Source organism: Centruroides sculpturatus, unplaced genomic scaffold (genome assembly GCF_000671375.1).
Source record: "Centruroides sculpturatus isolate CEXI.00-Female unplaced genomic scaffold, Cexi_2.0 scaffold1032, whole genome shotgun sequence".
In the NCBI taxonomy this organism is placed as follows: domain Eukaryota; kingdom Metazoa; phylum Arthropoda; class Arachnida; order Scorpiones; family Buthidae; genus Centruroides; species Centruroides sculpturatus.
In genome coordinates, this window is record NW_019385270.1 from 58,301 (window position 1) to 77,148 (window position 18,848).

An 18,848-nucleotide genomic window follows, 5' to 3' on the forward strand; every position below is an offset into this window, starting at 1 on the left:
ATTATCTTATGGATTATAACTACGATTTATTCCAATATATAAAAAAAAAAAAAAAATATTTCGTTCTAAATTTTAATTAAGTTAAAATTCGAAATTACTTAAACAATTTTTTAAAAATATTTTAATTTAATTTAATTAATACGCGTCGCGCGTCGCAAGCGTACACACACACACCATTAAATAATCCCCATTAAAATGAATAATAACGAAATAGCACGAAAATGTTATTATATAGATATTCTAGAATATAAAAAAATAAGCAAATTTAATCAAATTTACTGTAATAATTCAGCGTAAAACGTGACAGACAGACAAAAATTGCGTAAATAATACATGAAAAGTGAGTGATCAGAAGGATGCTGTGTGTATACAAGTAGCTAGTAACTTATTAATATTTAAAGGGTATATATTTTGCTATTCTACACTTTAACCTTATTAGAATAAGAACCTAAGAAGTTATTCAAAATTCAAAAAAAAAAGAAAAGAAAATGATTGGTTTCAGCATCAATTCATTTAAATGATCTTCATCCCTGCTTACAGGTTCAACGTGAGATTAATGAAAATACAGGAACTGCCTCGTTACCAAGGGAAAAATGGGATCCCTGGGATCCAATTCTGATAGCTGAAGGTATATTTGCAACTGCAAATGTATTCAGGTAAGCTTACACCCCTTTATTGCATCACAATCTCATTATATCAGATAGTAACTAGAAAGATGTAATCCAATTATAAGTGTGAGAACGTATATACAGGTGTGTTTTTTGTATATTATAAGTTATTTTTTTTGTATTTTCTCCCTCGTTACAAGCATCTAATGAGCTTAAAGAATGTAAAATTTTTATTAATTTTTTCTATAAATCCTGTCAAGATTCATTAATCTTATTTTAAAGAGTATTAACCATACAATTTTTAAAAAGAAAATCTTAAAAAGTAACATTTTAATGCTGTTATATCTTCGCAATTTAATTAAGTACATTTAAATTGTAAAAAAAAAATTATGCAGTCGAAACCTGTCAATGACGGCCACCTTCCAACAGCAGAATCTTCTAAACGAAAGCCATTTTTAATATCATAATTAAGTTATATTTAATTGAATTTTTAAATTTATAATTAAAGATACAATAAGGGTAGACATTATGGAGTGTGAATTAACTGAAGGACTGTTGGAACTTGAGGCATATTTTTAAGGGCCCCGAGTCTGGGAGGCCCCAAAATTAGAAAAAAAAAATTTAAGCAATTCATTGCTGAAATTGTAGCTACAGTTAGAGGTTATAGTTTAAAATTATCTAGAAGGCCCTCCAATATCTATGCCTAGAGGCTGTGGAAGTTTTTAATCCGTCACTGCCTAATCATAGAAAAAGGCATAGAATAATAATGATAATAATATAATAATGAGAAGGAAAGGAAAGAAAAAAGATGAAGAATAAAAAGAAGTAATGAAGAAGAAGAGGAAAAAAGAGGAGAAGGAGGAGGAGGAGGTGGAGATGAAGGATGAGAATAATAAGAAAAATAAGATGAAGAATAAAAAACAAAAGAAAAATAAGAATATGAAGAAGAAGAAGAAGAAAGAGATGAAGAAGAAAAATGCGAAAAGAAATAAAAATAGAAGAATAAAGAAGATATAGCTTAATTATGTTAATTAGAATTAATTTTTACAATTTAAATGCGGTTTAAAAAGTAAATTTGAAGGTTTTAATATCGATTTAATGGCTGTAAAATTCACTGGTAAGATTTATATTAAATTCTTTTTTTGTGTAGTTCTCTTAAACTGGTATATATATTCTCTGTAAATCCTCATCTGGGACCACTTCAGATATCTCTTGGAAGAATGGTAATCGATATCGTCAAGTTTTTCTTCGTCTACACTCTGGTTCTATTCGCATTTGCTTGTGGACTTAATCAGTTGTTGTGGTATTATGCTGACATGGAGAAGCAAGAATGCATGAAGAAATCAAACGGAAACGAAACTAGAACAGATCCATCTTGTCTCACTTGGAGAAGATTTGCAAAGTAAGAAAAATAATCCTTAAATTCTTTCTTTTTTCCACCCTGAATCCAACTGAGTAAATTTTAATTTCTTTTTTTATTATTTAATTAATTAATTGATGGTGATCTATAAATTAAGAAATTGAAACCATTCTCATAAAAGAAGAATATGTTAATAAGGTATTATTATAATTACTTATTTTAATTAAATTACTGTTCTTTCTTGATTTATACTCTGTGCGCTAGAATATTTGCATTATTTAGTTAAAGAATTATTGTTCTTTAGTCATTTTTAATATATGAACAGATCCAGATAGAGGGGTGCTCTCTTGGCTTATTTGTTATGGACCCCAGATAAGGAAACTTTCAAAATTTAGTGTTTTATATTAAGAAAAACCATGAAATAAATTAAACTAGCTTTTGATGAATGGCGAAAAATCTTTGTTTTTATTTAAATTATTCATTATTCACGCATTCTAGGAAGCTATGTAGGGCCCATATTTGTAAGTCGTGCCTCATCTCACCTTGCTATCTTTATACATTATATATTTATAAATATAATTCATACTTATTAGTTCATAAATACTTTGCATATTTGTGAAAATGTTAATGAAATATTGAAAAAAATGTGCCTGCGTGTGAACATTTTATAGAAAATTTACCTTATTTCGGTGATAGACACGTGAAGAAAACTCCACGTGATCAGCCTGTGAGGCGTAAACCCGTGACCAACTACCAGTGTTATGGTGTTATCTAGTGTTATCTACTCGACCATTGGTAGACAAATAATGACCCCACATACTATGATAACATAACAATGTATTTTTTTCAGACTAATAACGATGGCTAGTTTGAAACAATATATTACTGTATTGTTAAAGTATTATTGGATAAGTGGCCACAATAACCGCTAGCCACACTAAATAACATCTAAATATTTATAGTGTTATCGCTATACTGATATATCCTTCTTCCAATAATCGGATAAGGGAAGAGTATAAGGACGTTTTTAAAATTGGATATTGTATAATGATGTATAATCTGTAAAATTATTATAATTCAATAAGATTTATAGAGTTACAGTACGTATCTAGTAATTGGATTCATAGCAAATGGAGTATGAATGCTATTGGCATAAGGGATGATATTGCTTCTATTGATTTCTTTAGAGTCAGCTGGAGATAAAAATTTAAGTCTCTTATGTCATTCGAAAATAGCATTGGAAACTACAAGTTGTATAGCTCCATTTTTAATGCATGGTTAATTCAGATTTATTATATAATGTAATAAAGTCAAACTCTTAAACAGCAGCCATTTCATAACAAAAAAATTCATACAAAATCACCTCCAAACAACGGCCACTTCCGAACAACGTCTATTTTTTTTATGTCGTCATCAGTGGCCGTTGTTTAGAGGTTTAAATATATTTTGGTCTTCAGAAAAATGATAAAAACGTTTAAATATTATGTTTTTATATGAAATATTTAAATCTTGAGACCTCCTGTTCGGGGTTCAGATCAAATGTCTGCTTGAAAACCCTTTAAGTAAGTCCGATAAATATGCTAAACAATATTATAGATATAATGGTTTTTTTGAATATTTTTCGTAGGATAAATAATATAATTTTCAGTGTTTATTATGCTATTTGAGTAGAGAAAAATAAATTATTATAAACGTAAGTGGTTTATCGCAAAATATGTAAGAAAAATAAGCAATATCATTTGAATCGAATTAGATTGACGATGATTGGCAGAAGAAATCGATAATAATACGCCCATTTCTATCTCCGCCAATCATTGTTAAAATATCCATTTTAAAACTTAATCTTGCAAATATCACAGAGGACTACATAAGTTCATATGCATTTTTTTTTCTTTTACTGTTTTTTCTATGTATTATTTTATAAACGATCTTAAAAATTTTCATAAGTTCCGTTTAATTATATTAAATTAAAGTATTTTAAGATACTCTTAATGTTTACATTCTAGTTATGATTATATTTTACATGATTACGTGGCCAGGATACCTATCTGGAAAGCAACCTGGCCAGTTTCCTACAGAGAATGTCTCCTATTTAGGTATTAGACACGCGAAGAAAACCCGGGGAAACTGCATATGGTTAACCTATTAGTGAGGTGCGAACCCACCACCAATGCCCAGTAGTTTTATTCATTTGGCCACTAATATACTGTAGGAAGGGAATAGGATATTGATGTGTTATTGTAGACACTTGAATAAATGTGACTATATAGTGAAATTACGTACTTAAAACACTGCTGAAGAATGCGTGCAATAAAAATTGACACGAAAAGATTCTTATCTGAAAAAAATTCTATTAAAAATATTGCTAATGGGCTCCAAATCAAAATTAATGAGCTTAATTAAATTGCAGTAATTTCTTTATTATGTAGAATTGGTACAGTACATGAGGCCTTCGTAAATGAAATGTTTCTACTGATTGGCCTTACTGGTCTTCTTTATTTGAATTTGCGTATCTGATAATAAAACTTTTACGTATATACAGTCGAACCTCTTAACAACGGACACCGAAGGGAACATGAAACATGGCCGTATCTATTGTTTATAGAATATTTTTGTATTCATTTTTTGTTCAACGTTCCTTAAAATGGCCGCTGTTTAGAGGTGGCCATTTTTGAAGGTTCGACTTTATAATGTTCGTTATGAACGTGTAATCATTCTACATTTAAGTTAACGTTAAATAAAATAAATAACTTAAGTTTAGTTCGAATAGTGACCAGAAGTTTACCAATTAAGTGGCTTTGTTCCAAGTACATATAACGATTTCACGAAAAGATCAGTAAATCTTCATTTATCGAAACGTTATCTGCAGAAAATAAAGTTAATGGTAATGGTAAGTATCTTAACGTATTCTTTACAAGCTTTTTTCTGTCTTGTAATAAAACTTTCCGATAAAAATACAGAACAATTTCTATATTGAACAGTCGTTAATTAGGATTTTACGGCTTTAAAACTTGGTAAAAAATCGATGAAATTAAAGGAAAAAAATTCTTAAAAATCTTCTTTAAAGTTATCATTTTTAAAAAAGAATATTTTAATAATTTTAATTTTATTTAAAATTTCTTAATTTTATAAATTTGCAATCATTTCAAACAGTTTTACTTGTTGATATTGTTATATTTAAACATTACAAATTACATTTTTATTGATTATGCATTACTTATTTTAGATTCCAATTAATTAAAAACATATTAAAACTATCTATATTTATAAAATAGAATGTCAATTGTCTGTTTGTCTGTCCTCCTTACAATCCTAAACTCTTTCACCGAATTTTTCTTGCGCCGAATATCTCCTCCACTATTTTAGAAACAAGTAAAAATAAATAAATAAATAAAACCTGTGAACAACGACCATCGAGAAAACATAAAGATGTCTGTTGTTCGAAAGTTATTCGCTGTAGTTGATTAGTATACATAAATTTATATAGTAAACGTATAAAGTAATGAGCGTTGAAAATAGGTTTCAAAAGTTATTTTATTCCTATTATTATTAAAAATTTATAAGTAAATTAATTGAAAATCATTTTAAATATATTTTTTAATATGAATATCGTATGTTTAGAGGTAAATCTCCTACTTTAAACATCGACATCTGTTGAATAAAACAGAAAAAAAAAAAATATGGGAAAAAATATGACGTGGAGCGAGTGATTCAAAGGATATAAAATCAGAAGCAGAAAATGTGTGTCAAAAATGTCCAAAAAATATCATTACTCATCGGTTTTTCTTCCTACAAAAAATGCAATTTATAACCCTAAACGGTTAAAAAATTTTGAAAAATAATTTTAAAATATTTAACTATATTATTCTACTACACTTGATTTACAAAACAGTCGAATCTCCAATAACTACCAACCACCTTTAAATGGTTTCAGACTTACCAACTTATTCAGAGGTTTGATTGTATTAAAATAATTTAATGGTGCTCAGTAATTATCCTATTGGTAAGGCTAGATGCTATTTTATGGACTCTACCCCTAATAATATATTAAATATAGGGTGTATAGATATCCCTGAAAGATATAGAAATACAGTAAAACCTTCTAAAACGGAAATCTTGTATATAAGGGGCATTGATGCTATTAAATTTTGGAGTATGGAATTTCGTCTCGAGAGGGGTCGAACTTAATGAAGATTTCATTCGTTATTGGCATTTACAATATTTTTAAAAATTCATCTATACCCCAAAATTAAGTTTTTTTTTGCCTTTTTATATAATTAATAATATAAAAGTTATTTTTTAAAAAACATTTCGTAACAGATAATGCCACACACAATTTTAACTTTGAACGAGTGTCATATTGACTTAAATTTTTAATGCAGATTTTTTTATCATAAGTCAATACAATTACTCATTTTATGTTATTAATTAATTAAATTTTATATTCTAGTATAACTGAAAATTATCGGATTTCCTAATGGATTTCCTTAACCTCCTGTTTGAGTGGAGGAAAGTCTAGCACTAAAGGAATCAAACTGAAAAACTTATCATGCTTTTGAAGCTTGCTAGTAATATGGGCAGAGGGTTTCTTTACAACATTCCCATAAATGAAGTAAAATTCCTCCCAAATTTTTTATTGCCTGCTGAAAATCTCTTGTAGAAAGAGTTTCACATATCCACCATCTTCAATTTGACAGACTGGCAACATACATCCTTCTGAAATTCTTTTCGTTTCCATATATTTTCACTACAGAGAACTGTCCTCACTGAAATAAATCAAAACCAATATGGAAACATACAAATCGATCTATTTCAGAGCTAGATCTTAGACTTTTTCAAATTTTAAACTAATAGTATTGAAGAAACTTTCATGGAATGAATAGAAACAGCCATTTTTGTTGTGTTTCTATTCATTCCGCTAATTCACGGTATTACATGGCAATAAAAAGAGCATTCTAAGTATGAGAATTTTATGAAATGATACTAGAACATTACCCTAACACAACTTATAATATGACACTTGCTAACAAAGTTTGTCAAAATCGGTCATGATTCGCGCCTGTTGGTCACGTGGAATTTTTCGGGTTTCTTTCACGTATCTAACACCTAAATAAAGGCCATGGAGTTAAGGCAATTAACTTAAGCATTATATGTAATAGTCTGAAGAGCTCTCTTGATGAACCATCTATATTACTTATACAAGAATTTCATGAATAATTTGTAAGCTCGAACTGATATTATACATCTCAAAGATTTATTCCGTATGCATCGGTTATAATACAGTAAAATATATAACAAACGAATTACCTAATTGATATTTTCTCAGGAAGTCTTTAATAAAATATATGAACAGTCATTAGGGTGATCCTGTATACAAGGTTACTTTAGAATACCTCATCTTCAATGCTTTCTGTAAACTTTGAGAAACTATTGATACACGTCACTTTCATTTAAAAATGGTTAATTAACTTTTACACCATCTTGCACGTAATTTTTTTGAGACATTGCTTATGTAATACAGTCAATTTACATAGCACAACGAATCTATGTACAAGTTTAATTAACTCATTAAGTAATATTTTAGAAATTATTGCTAATGTCACATAGTTTACTCATGCCATAAACAATTTGTAAAGTATAAACAAATACTGTATTTCAATTTACAGTGAAATTCTACAAGATTTGAATCTAGAACAGGTGTTTTGAAGTCTCTTCAAGAGATGAGTGAATAGATTTCGGAGGATTTCTGAACTTGAACAGGAAAAAATCAATTTATTTTCATTAACTTCTAACTGAAAATTAACATTTCCATCAGTCATATTGTAGGCAGCAGACCATTGTAGCATTAGAGGTATCTACCCACCAGCTGTAGAGTAGATAACATCACTGAACACTTGATCTTGGATTCGAGCCTCACCAAACGACTGGTCATATGAAATTTTTCATGTTTTCTTCATTGCCCAACTTCTAAATTGGGGTGCATATAAAATCCTTCCTGGAGGCACACACTTCTTGGCAGATTGTCCATGTGTTGCATTGTCTTATCTCATCAATACAATTCAATCTATCAGCAGTATCAGTGACATTTTCACCAATAAAACTCACCTATTTATACTGTTCTGTTTTATTCATAAAATATTTTACAAGAATATGTATTTCTTATATAGTTTCATGTGTAAAAACCGCAATTTTTCAAGAAGAAATGCAATAAACATGCATAGAATTTAAGGAATGCTTAATATTCGATTACTAAAAATACGGGTAATTGTCATATACATGCTTACAATAGTTATGTGAAGTTATATAAAAGGGCACCACAAATACCCAGTTGCCTAGATCTAACACATCTTCTTGACGTAAAACTGTATTAAGAACGTTCAGTACCCGTTTGCTAGCACAGTGAGCACACAAAACCCTATAAAATGGCATTAATACTTATTATTATATTTATAATATATGTATTTATATAATCATTTTTAAGCAATGTGACTAATAATCAAGAATATTATATTTTCAGCTTATTCGAATCTTCTCAAACCTTATTTTGGGCAAGCTTTGGTCTAATCGATTTGGATAATTTTGAACTAAACGGTATACAAAGTTATACAAGATTTTGGGGCTTGCTCATGTTCGGATCGTATTGCGTGATTAATGTCGTTGTATTATTAAATCTTCTGATTGCCATGATGAATCATTCCTACCAAATGATTTCGGTAAGTTTCATTAAATTTCGAAGAAAATTATTCATTTTAATTAAATGATTTAGTTATATTTTTACTAGGAGCATGCTGATGTAGAATGGAAATTTGCTCGTTGTAAATTATGGATGAGTTATTTCGAGGATGGAGGTACCGTCCCTCCTCCTCTTAATATAATACCGACACCGAAGAGTTTGTATTATTTAACACGATCGTTGATAAAGCACTTTCGTGGAAATTCAAAAAATGCACGAAAAGAGCACTTAAAAACGATTCGAGTAAGTTTTTTCCCCTCAATAAAAATTGTTTTTTGATGTATAATTTAACTTTTATATGCTGTAAAATTAATTATTTTTGTATGCTTATTCAAAGAGGAAAGCGAGACAAGCTAGTGAAAGAGATCATAAATATCAGGTATGTTAGACAATTGTTTCGTTTATTTCGTAATTCATTTCATTATACAGTGTCCAAAGACGAAAACCTGTAAATGGCACTTATTTTTCGATAACGTTAAACATAATGCATACCAAATAACCTCCAAACAACGGCCCCTCCCAACAGCGACCATATTATGTTCCTGTCATATCGTTATTCGAATATTTCATAATGGGATCTTGTAACAACGAAAATTTTCTTTCTATAGTAATGAAACAGTTAGATTCGTATAAAAATATATGAATTTGACTTTTCTATGACAATTGCGCGCAATTGTCATAGAAAAGTATAATATGATTGCTATAGAAACAAGAAAATCATTTCCATAGCAACGATTAAAATTTGTTTATTTCATTAAAAAATATGTACTTTTCATCGTTGCTATAGAAACAAGAAAATCGTTTCCATAGCAACGATAAAAATTTGTTTATTTCATTAAAAAATATGTACTTTTCATTGTTGCTATAGAAACAAGAAAATCGTTTCCATAGCAACGATAAAAATTTGTTTATTTCATTAAAAAATATGTACTTTTCATTGTTGCTATAGAAACAAGAAAATCGTTTCCATAGCAACGATAAATATTTGTTTATTTCATTAAAAATATGTACTTTTCATAAGAATATAATATTTTATTTCGTAAGTCTGAAAAAATAAGTAAATTTCATAAAAAATACTTTAGTTTGTTAAGTCTATTACAGGAAATAAGCAACGAAAGTTAGTGAAATAACTAAAAAAAGTTCGATATATTTTTTCAACATTAATTCTTATATTCTCGTATCTGTTATTAACATATAAAACCACAATAATGAATTTTGTTTGATTAAATAAACCTGTAAAAAATAGAATATGAGTCTATATATTGCCATCAGGTAATATATTAGCTGTATATATCGAAAGAATGATTGATTCAATAGTAAATGAAATTCTTGGGTGTCGCCATAAAAAAACAACTACTTTNTTAATTAAAAAAATAATAATATAAAAAACCAGCTTGTGTTATTTGTATTCAACTGATAATCCTTCAGACTAACAAAAAGAAAAAAAGAAATTTCGTATTCAAATATGAAATTTCTTTTAATTTTAAGCAAATATTTAAAGTTTTATGAGTAAAAAAATACAATTTTTATATTTTGAAAAAGTTTAAAAAAAGTAATTTAATTTTTAAAAAAATTAATTTTAAGGTAATAATGCGTAATCTTGTAAGACGTTACATCACAGAAGAACAGAGAAAAGCTGATAATCAAGGTGTGACGGAAGATGATGTCAACGAAATTAAACAGGACATTTCGTCTTTTCGTTACGAACTTATCGAGATTCTATCGACTAGTGGATTTAATACATCAGCTGCTAAGGGACAGGGACAGAGTAAGTTAATTATAATTAATTAAAGCATTTATTTTAAGGTTATTCCTCCCTCTTTTATCCCCCTCTTCAATAATTTAAGTAAGAGAAATTTTTGTATGAGTAAGCTCTCGGGTGTTTAGCGGGGAGGGATTTACGTATAAGCTAAACAAACTATGGCTTAGGGCCTTGTCTTAAGTGGGCCTCAATCAGAAACGGATTTAGACTCGCTTTACCTACGCTAACAACATGTAAGAGGCTCTTCCTCCTTCACTAAATAATAATGGGCAATGTGTAGACCTGTAAACTGTCTTTTAGATTAAGCACGAGGCCCTAATCTGTAGCTTACTTAGCTTATACGCAAATTTAGTTCTATTCTCAATATTATACAAAGAGGCCCTTTCTACTTTGAGATTTGTATTCTTAAAGGAGGAAAGGCCTCTTGTAGGCTATGTTATAGCGCAGGCCACAAGTCTAAATTTGGCTCTATAATTATGTTTAAATTTCAATTTAAAATATTAGAAAGATAAATAAATTTAATTTATAAACATTTTTTTAGAAAAAAAAAATTAATAAAAATCAGCTTTATTAATCGATTTACAAATTAGCATTATCAATTTCGCGTCGCTTGTCATCGCTACGCGCATAGAAAAAGTTTAGAGCGTTATACATACAGACAAACCTCGATATAGCGCCCCCGTAAATAGTGTCACTCTCGTAAAGCACCAATGAAGACTTTCGAAGGGATATTTTCTGTATTTATTATAATAGGAAAATAGAAAATGATGTCAAATTGACGTAATACTGAGAGCTATTCTGACAAAACGAACGTTAAACACTGGAAATCCAGTATCTGTGAATAACTAAATACACGATTTTGTAACGCAAACCATATTACTATTTCGCTGAAGTACTTGGATTTAGCATCAAACTCGATTTAGTGCCGATGCCAAACAACAATGACGCTAGACGAAGTTTGAGCGTAATACAGAGGTCTGTACGCAAGATCGAGTTTGAAAGTCATGTGATTCGGTGATATAACCATATCTCTTACAATGCAAAGTGATACACTTAGGAAATCGCAAATACTAAACGACAAATATTCATTGGAGTTTTATGAGGGTAACGCCATACAGTTTGGCGCTGTATCGAGGCTCGACTGTAATTTACTTTACAAAACGTGCTTTAATGGAAATATTTTACGTGTTTGTGGGATTATATATGCGCATCCTTTTAGCCAAACGTTAGAGTAGATAGCGTAGTTACGAAAATGTCCTCTAGGGTGGAAAATGGCGTTGAAATACCGTAGTAGATTATCCAAAATGTCTCGAATGTTTACAGGAAATTTGTATAAACCATCACTTCTTTGTGTTGCCTACAATGGAGTTAAACATAACGGGCATGCCGCTGCGCAACCACACAGATACTGGATTTCCCGTGTTTAACGTTCGTTTTGTCAGAATAACTCTCAGTATTACGTCAATTTGACATTATTTTCTATTTTCCTAGTATAATAAATACAGAAAATATCCCTTCGAAAGTCTTCATTGGTGCCTTACGAGAGTGACACTATTTACGGGGGCGCTATATCGAGGTTTGTCTGTATGTTATAATGCTCTAAACTTCTTCTTTGCGCGTAGAGATGAGAAGCGACTCGAAATTGATAATGCAACCTCACAATATACCGTAAGCTTTTGAGGCATTTCAACTTATCTAGTACGGTGTTGCAGCGCCATTTACAGCCCTGGTGGACATTTTTGTAACTAAGATTTTTTTTTATATAGAATAAAATTTCATCACCTCAGGATTCTACGTGTGAAATATCACTTCATTCTCCAGATTAGTTCCCGAGTTATACCCTTTTGAAACGTGAACTTTAATTACGAACACCCAGTGTACATTACCGAATAAATGTGATGAATAAGTCAAGTTTTTAAACCAGAGCTCTAATTTGAATATTTAAATGTACAATTTAATATTCCGTACACGTTTACACTTAATTTTCTTAATATTTTTTTTCGTATTCTCCTATAAAATCTTCAAAAAAAAATGTTCTGATTTTTCTGAGAAAAGATATAGGCCTATATATTTTTTTTATTTAAATTATCACTTCATAAAATATACCTAAATAATTTAATTAAAAAATAATAATATAAAAAACCAGCTTGTGTTATTTGTATTCAACTGATAATCCTTCAGACTAACAAAAAGAAAAAAAGAAATTTCGTATTCAAATATGAAATTATTAAAGTTTTATGAGTAAAAAAATACAATTTTTATATTTTGAAAAAGTTTAAAAAAAGTAATTTAATTTTTAAAAAAATTAATTTTAAGGTAATAATGCGTAATCTTGTAAGACGTTACATCACAGAAGAACAGAGAAAAGCTGATAATCAAGGTGTGACGGAAGATGATGTCAACGAAATTAAACAGGACATTTCGTCTTTTCGTTACGAACTTATCGAGATTCTATCGACTAGTGGATTTAATACATCAGCTGCTAAGGGACAGGGACAGAGTAAGTTAATTATAATTAATTAAAGCTTTAATTTTAAGGTTATTCCTCCCTCTTTTATCCCCCTCTTCAATAATTTAAGTAAGAGAAATTTTTGTATGAGTAAGCTCTCGGGTGTTTAGCGGGGAGGGATTTACGTATAAGCTAAACAAACTATGGCTTAGGGCCTTGTCTTAAGTGGGCCTCAATCAGAAACGGATTTAGACTCGCTTTACCTACGCTAACAACATGTAAGAGGCTCTTCCTCCTTCACTAAATAATAATGGGTAATATGTAGACNAACTAATAAGTTATCTATTTTTATAACACTGAACGTGTATAGGAGAATCATAATTAAACTTCATATATTCAGATTTATTCGGCAGTATATACAAAATTTATGAAGTTTTCTCATTAAATTATGTATTAGAGTTCTAATAAAGATTGTGGATTCGATCCTATCCAGAATAAACAATTCCTTCTTACCTATATATTGGTTCCTTCTAATGAATATATGGCTTGTGGGAGTTCCTGTGATTCTTATGTACAGGATAGCCATAATTAAATTTTCCCAATTCAGAGCACTTTGTAGCTGTAATTAATAAGCGGATTGACACCGACAGCGATTAAAGTCAGTGAAAACAATGGCGTGGATCTGAATCGGTGTGATTTATGGTTATGGAACCATTTAAAGAATATGATATATTATGGAAATATCTTTGGCAGATTTACAGGATCGTATTACACTGCTAGTATGAAGTATCATTGGAGAGCAGTTGTGATCAGTTGTTTAGGAGATGAATACACTGTTCATCGCCTTCAAATTTTACATCTGAACAATGAAACACACATTGAGCAATATTTCTTACATTCAGTAAACAGCCGCCGCAGAAGGCATGCCTCTTGAGGAACGAATAAATTAGTTTTTATTGTTTAGTTTCCTGTAAAGCGCTCCCTAGCGGAAGTTTTTGAACTTAACTTTTGTTTTCAAAATCCTATTTCGTATTCTTTTCATAGTCTGTATACAAATTGTGGTGTCAGTTGAAAGCTAGGAGTGCTCTGAATAGAGAAACCTTAGTTATGGCCATCCTGTATATGTCTTCAAATTAATAATTTGGGTCCACAGGTGGCCGAGTGGATAAAACATTGAATACTAAGGCACTACCAGTGTCCAGTTGTTTTATCCATTCCTTCCTCCATACTAAAAGAATTTACCAAGAATTACCCTAAAAGACATGATTAGGCTAATCATCATTAATCATCAGCACCAGCAGCATCATTCATTACTATTCACCATTATCATCATCATCATCATCTGTTGGCTTATATAGAAGTCGTAGATCTATTATTGCATTCATCAACTCTCACTCTCTTACTTTATTTTTTGACTCTATCTCTTGCTCCACATCTCACAGCATCTTTCTTCATCTTCTATCTTTACATCTTCCACTGGGTATTGTTCTATTTATTTTTAGGGTATAAAACTCATATTGTCAGTCTATCGTCACTCATGCAGGCGATGTGATCTGTTCATTTTGCCCATACAGGGTGGCCCAAAACTCAGTTGACCACTATAAAGCGTAATTTGCTCAAAATCATTTTTTCTTCTCTTTCGTATCCGAATTTTGGGCCATACTCTATTTAAAATTAATCTATAATCAATAGAAAATATAAAATAGACAGGGAACGTTATAAAATTTTTATTATGTACAGACTTTTGAAGTCGTGGGTTCGATCTCATATCATCATCACGAGTACGGACAAGCCCATAATGGAGGGTCGTTCTCATTAAGGGCATGGTCACTATGAGTATGGAGAAAATTGATGCAGTTTTCTCCATACTCGTAGTGACCATGCCCTTAATGGGAACGACCCTCCATTATGGGCGTGTCTAGGTAAACCAACAGCTATGTAAGAAGCCAATGACAGTTCATTTCACATAAAACGTTTTATACCATTGGTCACTTAGATACAACCTTAGTGTCCACAGGAACCAATCAATAAATTCTTCCATAAGTTGCTCGAGTTATTCACGCGGTTAGCTGACTTTTGAGCCACGCTGTATATTTTATTTTCTATTTAAATAAAGGAATATTAATTATTATTTTAATATATAAAAATATTTAAAAAAAAGTAACAAAAACAAAACTAAAAAATTAATTTCAGTGAAGATTTCTTGTAGCCAATAAACCATTTAATCTTCTTTTATTTATTTATTTATTGTTGAGCTTGTTAAGTTATTTATGTTATTTTCCCGATTACTTGCAACATTCTTTTTCTTTTCTTTTTTTTTTATCTGCCAACAAAGAAGCTGAACTTGCAAAAATCCCCACAAAATTCTCTGCAATAAATCTTCGGTATTATACACTACACAACCATTTAAAACTTATTCCAATTAATTTAATTGGCTTAAAGAATTTTAGAAATTAATAAAATATTTAAATTTTAATTAACCTATTGAATTGCTAGATAATCAATGTTGAATAATTATTTTAAAAGCTTTAATTTCTTAATTATATTTTGTTAATTTAATGAAAACATGTATCAAAAGTCTTCTATACATTTTCCACAATAGAGATAAATTTATGATTTAATTTAAGATAGTTTAATAAAGTGTAAATAATTTAATTCTTATACAAAGAGTTGCTTATTAAAATATTCAATTAATATTGTTATTAAGAAAATAACTGTTAGCATATAAAATTACTTAACTAATAAGTTATCTATTTTTATAACACTGAACGTGTATAGGAGAATCATAATTAAACTTCATATATTCAGATTTATTCGGCAGTATATACAAAATTTATGAAGTTTTCTCATTAAATTATGTATTAGAGTTCTAATAAAGATTGTGGATTCGATCCTATCCAGAATAAACAATTCCTTCTTACCTATATATTGGTTCCTTCTAATGAATATATGGCTTGTGGGAGTTCCTGTGATTCTTATGTACAGGATAGCCATAATTAAATTTTCCCAATTCAGAGCACTTTGTAGCTGTAATTAATAAGCGGATTGACACCGACAGCGATTAAAGTCAGTGAAAACAATGGCGTGGATCTGAATCGGTGTGATTTATGGTTATGGAACCATTTAAAGAATATGATATATTATGGAAATATCTTTGGCAGATTTACAGGATCGTATTACACTGCTAGTATGAAGTATCATTGGAGAGCAGTTGTGATCAGTTGTTTAGGAGATGAATACACTGTTCATCGCCTTCAAATTTTACATCTGAACAATGAAACACACATTGAGCAATATTTCTTACATTCAGTAAACAGCCGCCGCAGAAGGCATGCCTCTTGAGGAACGAATAAATTAGTTTTTATTGTTTAGTTTCCTGTAAAGCGCTCCCTAGCGGAAGTTTTTGAACTTAACTTTTGTTTTCAAAATCCTATTTCGTATTCTTTTCATAGTCTGTATACAAATTGTGGTGTCAGTTGAAAGCTAGGAGTGCTCTGAATAGAGAAACCTTAGTTATGGCCATCCTGTATATGTCTTCAAATTAATAATTTGGGTCCACAGGTGGCCGAGTGGATAAAACATTGAATACTAAGGCACTACCAGTGTCCAGTTGTTTTATCCATTCCTTCCTCCATACTAAAAGAATTTACCAAGAATTACCCTAAAAGACATGATTAGATCTTCCATATTGTAATATAATGCCTCGTACGAAGAAATTGTATTCGGTATTCTTTTATGTTCTTGTTCCTTTAATTTCCAATTAATTATCTAGAAAAATTCGTATAAACAAAATTTAATTAGTGTATATTTGTTTACGATTGTTAAAAGTTTAATTAATGTATTGAAGAAAAGTAAAAACGTTATTTAAACAACGAAGAAAGTATTGATATTATAATGCTATTGTGATTTCATTTAATTAGTATTAAATACATTTATTAAGGTATTAAAAATTTTTCAAAAGTTCTTTAATGCTTGTTGTTTGTAAAATTAATTGTTGAAATAAAATATTATTGTATTTTCAGGTGCAGGAGGAAAAAAAGGACGTCAAAGAGAGAGGCGACTTATGAAAGGATTCGATATTGGATTAGTAGAAGGTTCGGTACAGACTCTTCCAGAGTTTTGTTCTACAGAACTTACAAAGAAATCACCAGTTAGTCGAATGGTTAAAATCGCTAGAATGGCAGAAAATAAGAAGAAAATTAAAAAAGGAAAATGGAGCTATTTAGTAGAAGCGACAAGAAATGCTCGATCGGCTTTCTCCAGAAGTCGAAGCGAGGATTCTATTAGTAGCCAATTAAGTTCGGAACAAATGAGCCAGCGATTTGCAACATCCCCCAGTGAGTCGAACTCGAGTGTAGCAACTTCACCCGGAGTTGCTGCTAATGACAAAACTAAAGACTTCAGTCCAACTCATCAGACACCGAGCATCAAGAGATCGATGTTTGCGCGACGGTTTGGCACCATCTCTTTCAATCCTGCCAAACTGAGAATGATTTTCCAAGAGCAGAAAAACTTCTCTCAACCAGAAAGTTCTACGCGAAATGTTGCATCTCTGGAGCGCAGTCAAGCATCTAGAACTTCCAGTGCACCATTCAGAGAAGAGTTTTTAAAATGCAATGATTTACACAAGAAAGAAGACAGGAGGCCATCAGTATCATTGACTTCTTTGTGTATGAATTTACCAACTCGTAGTCTCTCGCCTATTCCTAGTTGTGCCAGTTCGAACGTTCACACGCCTAGGAATTCTATTACTGGAAATGTGGAGATGCAAACTATTAGTTCAGAATGTGCAGAGATGGAACTACAGAATGTTGCAGTGAGCAAATGTGAAAACGTTCACGCAACTACCAGCACAACAGATACTATTTCTACTGTCAGTAGTCCAGAATGTTTAATGAGTCAAAGTTCTTCGAGGGAGCCATTAATGTCTAGTCAAAAGTCTGCGAATGGCACTTTGGGAGTTATATCGACAGTTTATGGTATTGAACCTGTTAACTGTCCGTTGTCTATGGGGTGGATATGAACATTTAACAAAAAAAATAAACTATTCAATTACTGTGGATTATTACCTACATAAATATAAAACAATGCAATATATCCACCTTCAGGAAAAAAAACTACTCGTATCTTCATAGTAGAACCGAAAGTTTTATAAATTTTAAATAATTTTTCTTAACCAACAAACCCAAGTTTTTCTTTTACATTAAATTTATTATTAAAAATGAATCTTTAATGAATACAATAACAATACCAATTAATAGAAAAAGCAAAATAAAATCGAAAAATTCCTCAAAGAAATATAAGCGGTTCTCCTCAATTCAAGTAAGATATCATTTCAATAACGAATTGGCTGACGTTGTAGTTTTCTTAAAGACGATTGGCCTAAGAGATTGATGACATTTTAAATTCAACCAATCATTTTAATTAATTAAATAAATTTTGAATTTCAACTAATTGATTGAGGAAATCATTTTGAATTAAAAATTAATTTCAATTTAAATTTTTTTTACTAGTTTTTAACGTTATTATATTCATTAACGATTCATTTACGTAGAATTAAGTTTTAAAAATTATAAATATTTAAAATTAATTTATAAAATATTTCTTTATTCTAAAAAAGTTATCTTAATAATGATAGATATTGTGGAGAAAGGATGAAGATTCTGAAAGCGTGATGAGTTAAACAATTATTAAGTACTTATAAATTATATTTAACGTGATAATTCTTTAAAATTACATTAAAAAATACACTTTAAATATTGGCCTTAAACATATACAACGAATATAAATAGAAACAAATTCCTAAATTAAAATTTACAATTAACTTCTATTCTTCAAACGTTCGTACGATAAATTTAAATTAAACAAACATTATGAAATATATTTAAAATTTAAGAAAATGTTTTGAGCAATTTAAAATAAACGTACAAAAAAAT

The 18,848-nt window shown here is 30.0% G+C and overlaps 1 protein-coding gene across 1 annotated transcript in view; it reads left to right on the forward strand.

Moving 5' to 3' along the window:
• LOC111636969 (transient receptor potential-gamma protein-like) overlaps nucleotides 1–18,318 on the forward strand; it is a 35,145-nt gene extending 16,827 nt beyond the window's left edge. The window contains exons 6-14 of the mRNA XM_023382357.1: nucleotides 541–656; nucleotides 1,759–2,010; nucleotides 8,486–8,681; nucleotides 8,750–8,944; nucleotides 9,039–9,080; nucleotides 10,286–10,469; nucleotides 11,357–11,427; nucleotides 12,780–12,963; nucleotides 16,935–18,318. Coding sequence (XP_023238125.1) covers nucleotides 541–656; nucleotides 1,759–2,010; nucleotides 8,486–8,681; nucleotides 8,750–8,944; nucleotides 9,039–9,080; nucleotides 10,286–10,469; nucleotides 11,357–11,427; nucleotides 12,780–12,963; nucleotides 16,935–17,935 — 2,241 coding nt within the window. The 3' untranslated portion in view covers nucleotides 17,936–18,318. The remainder of the gene's footprint in view (nucleotides 1–540; nucleotides 657–1,758; nucleotides 2,011–8,485; nucleotides 8,682–8,749; nucleotides 8,945–9,038; nucleotides 9,081–10,285; nucleotides 10,470–11,356; nucleotides 11,428–12,779; nucleotides 12,964–16,934) is intronic.
• Nucleotides 18,319–18,848: the final 530 nt, after the last annotated feature.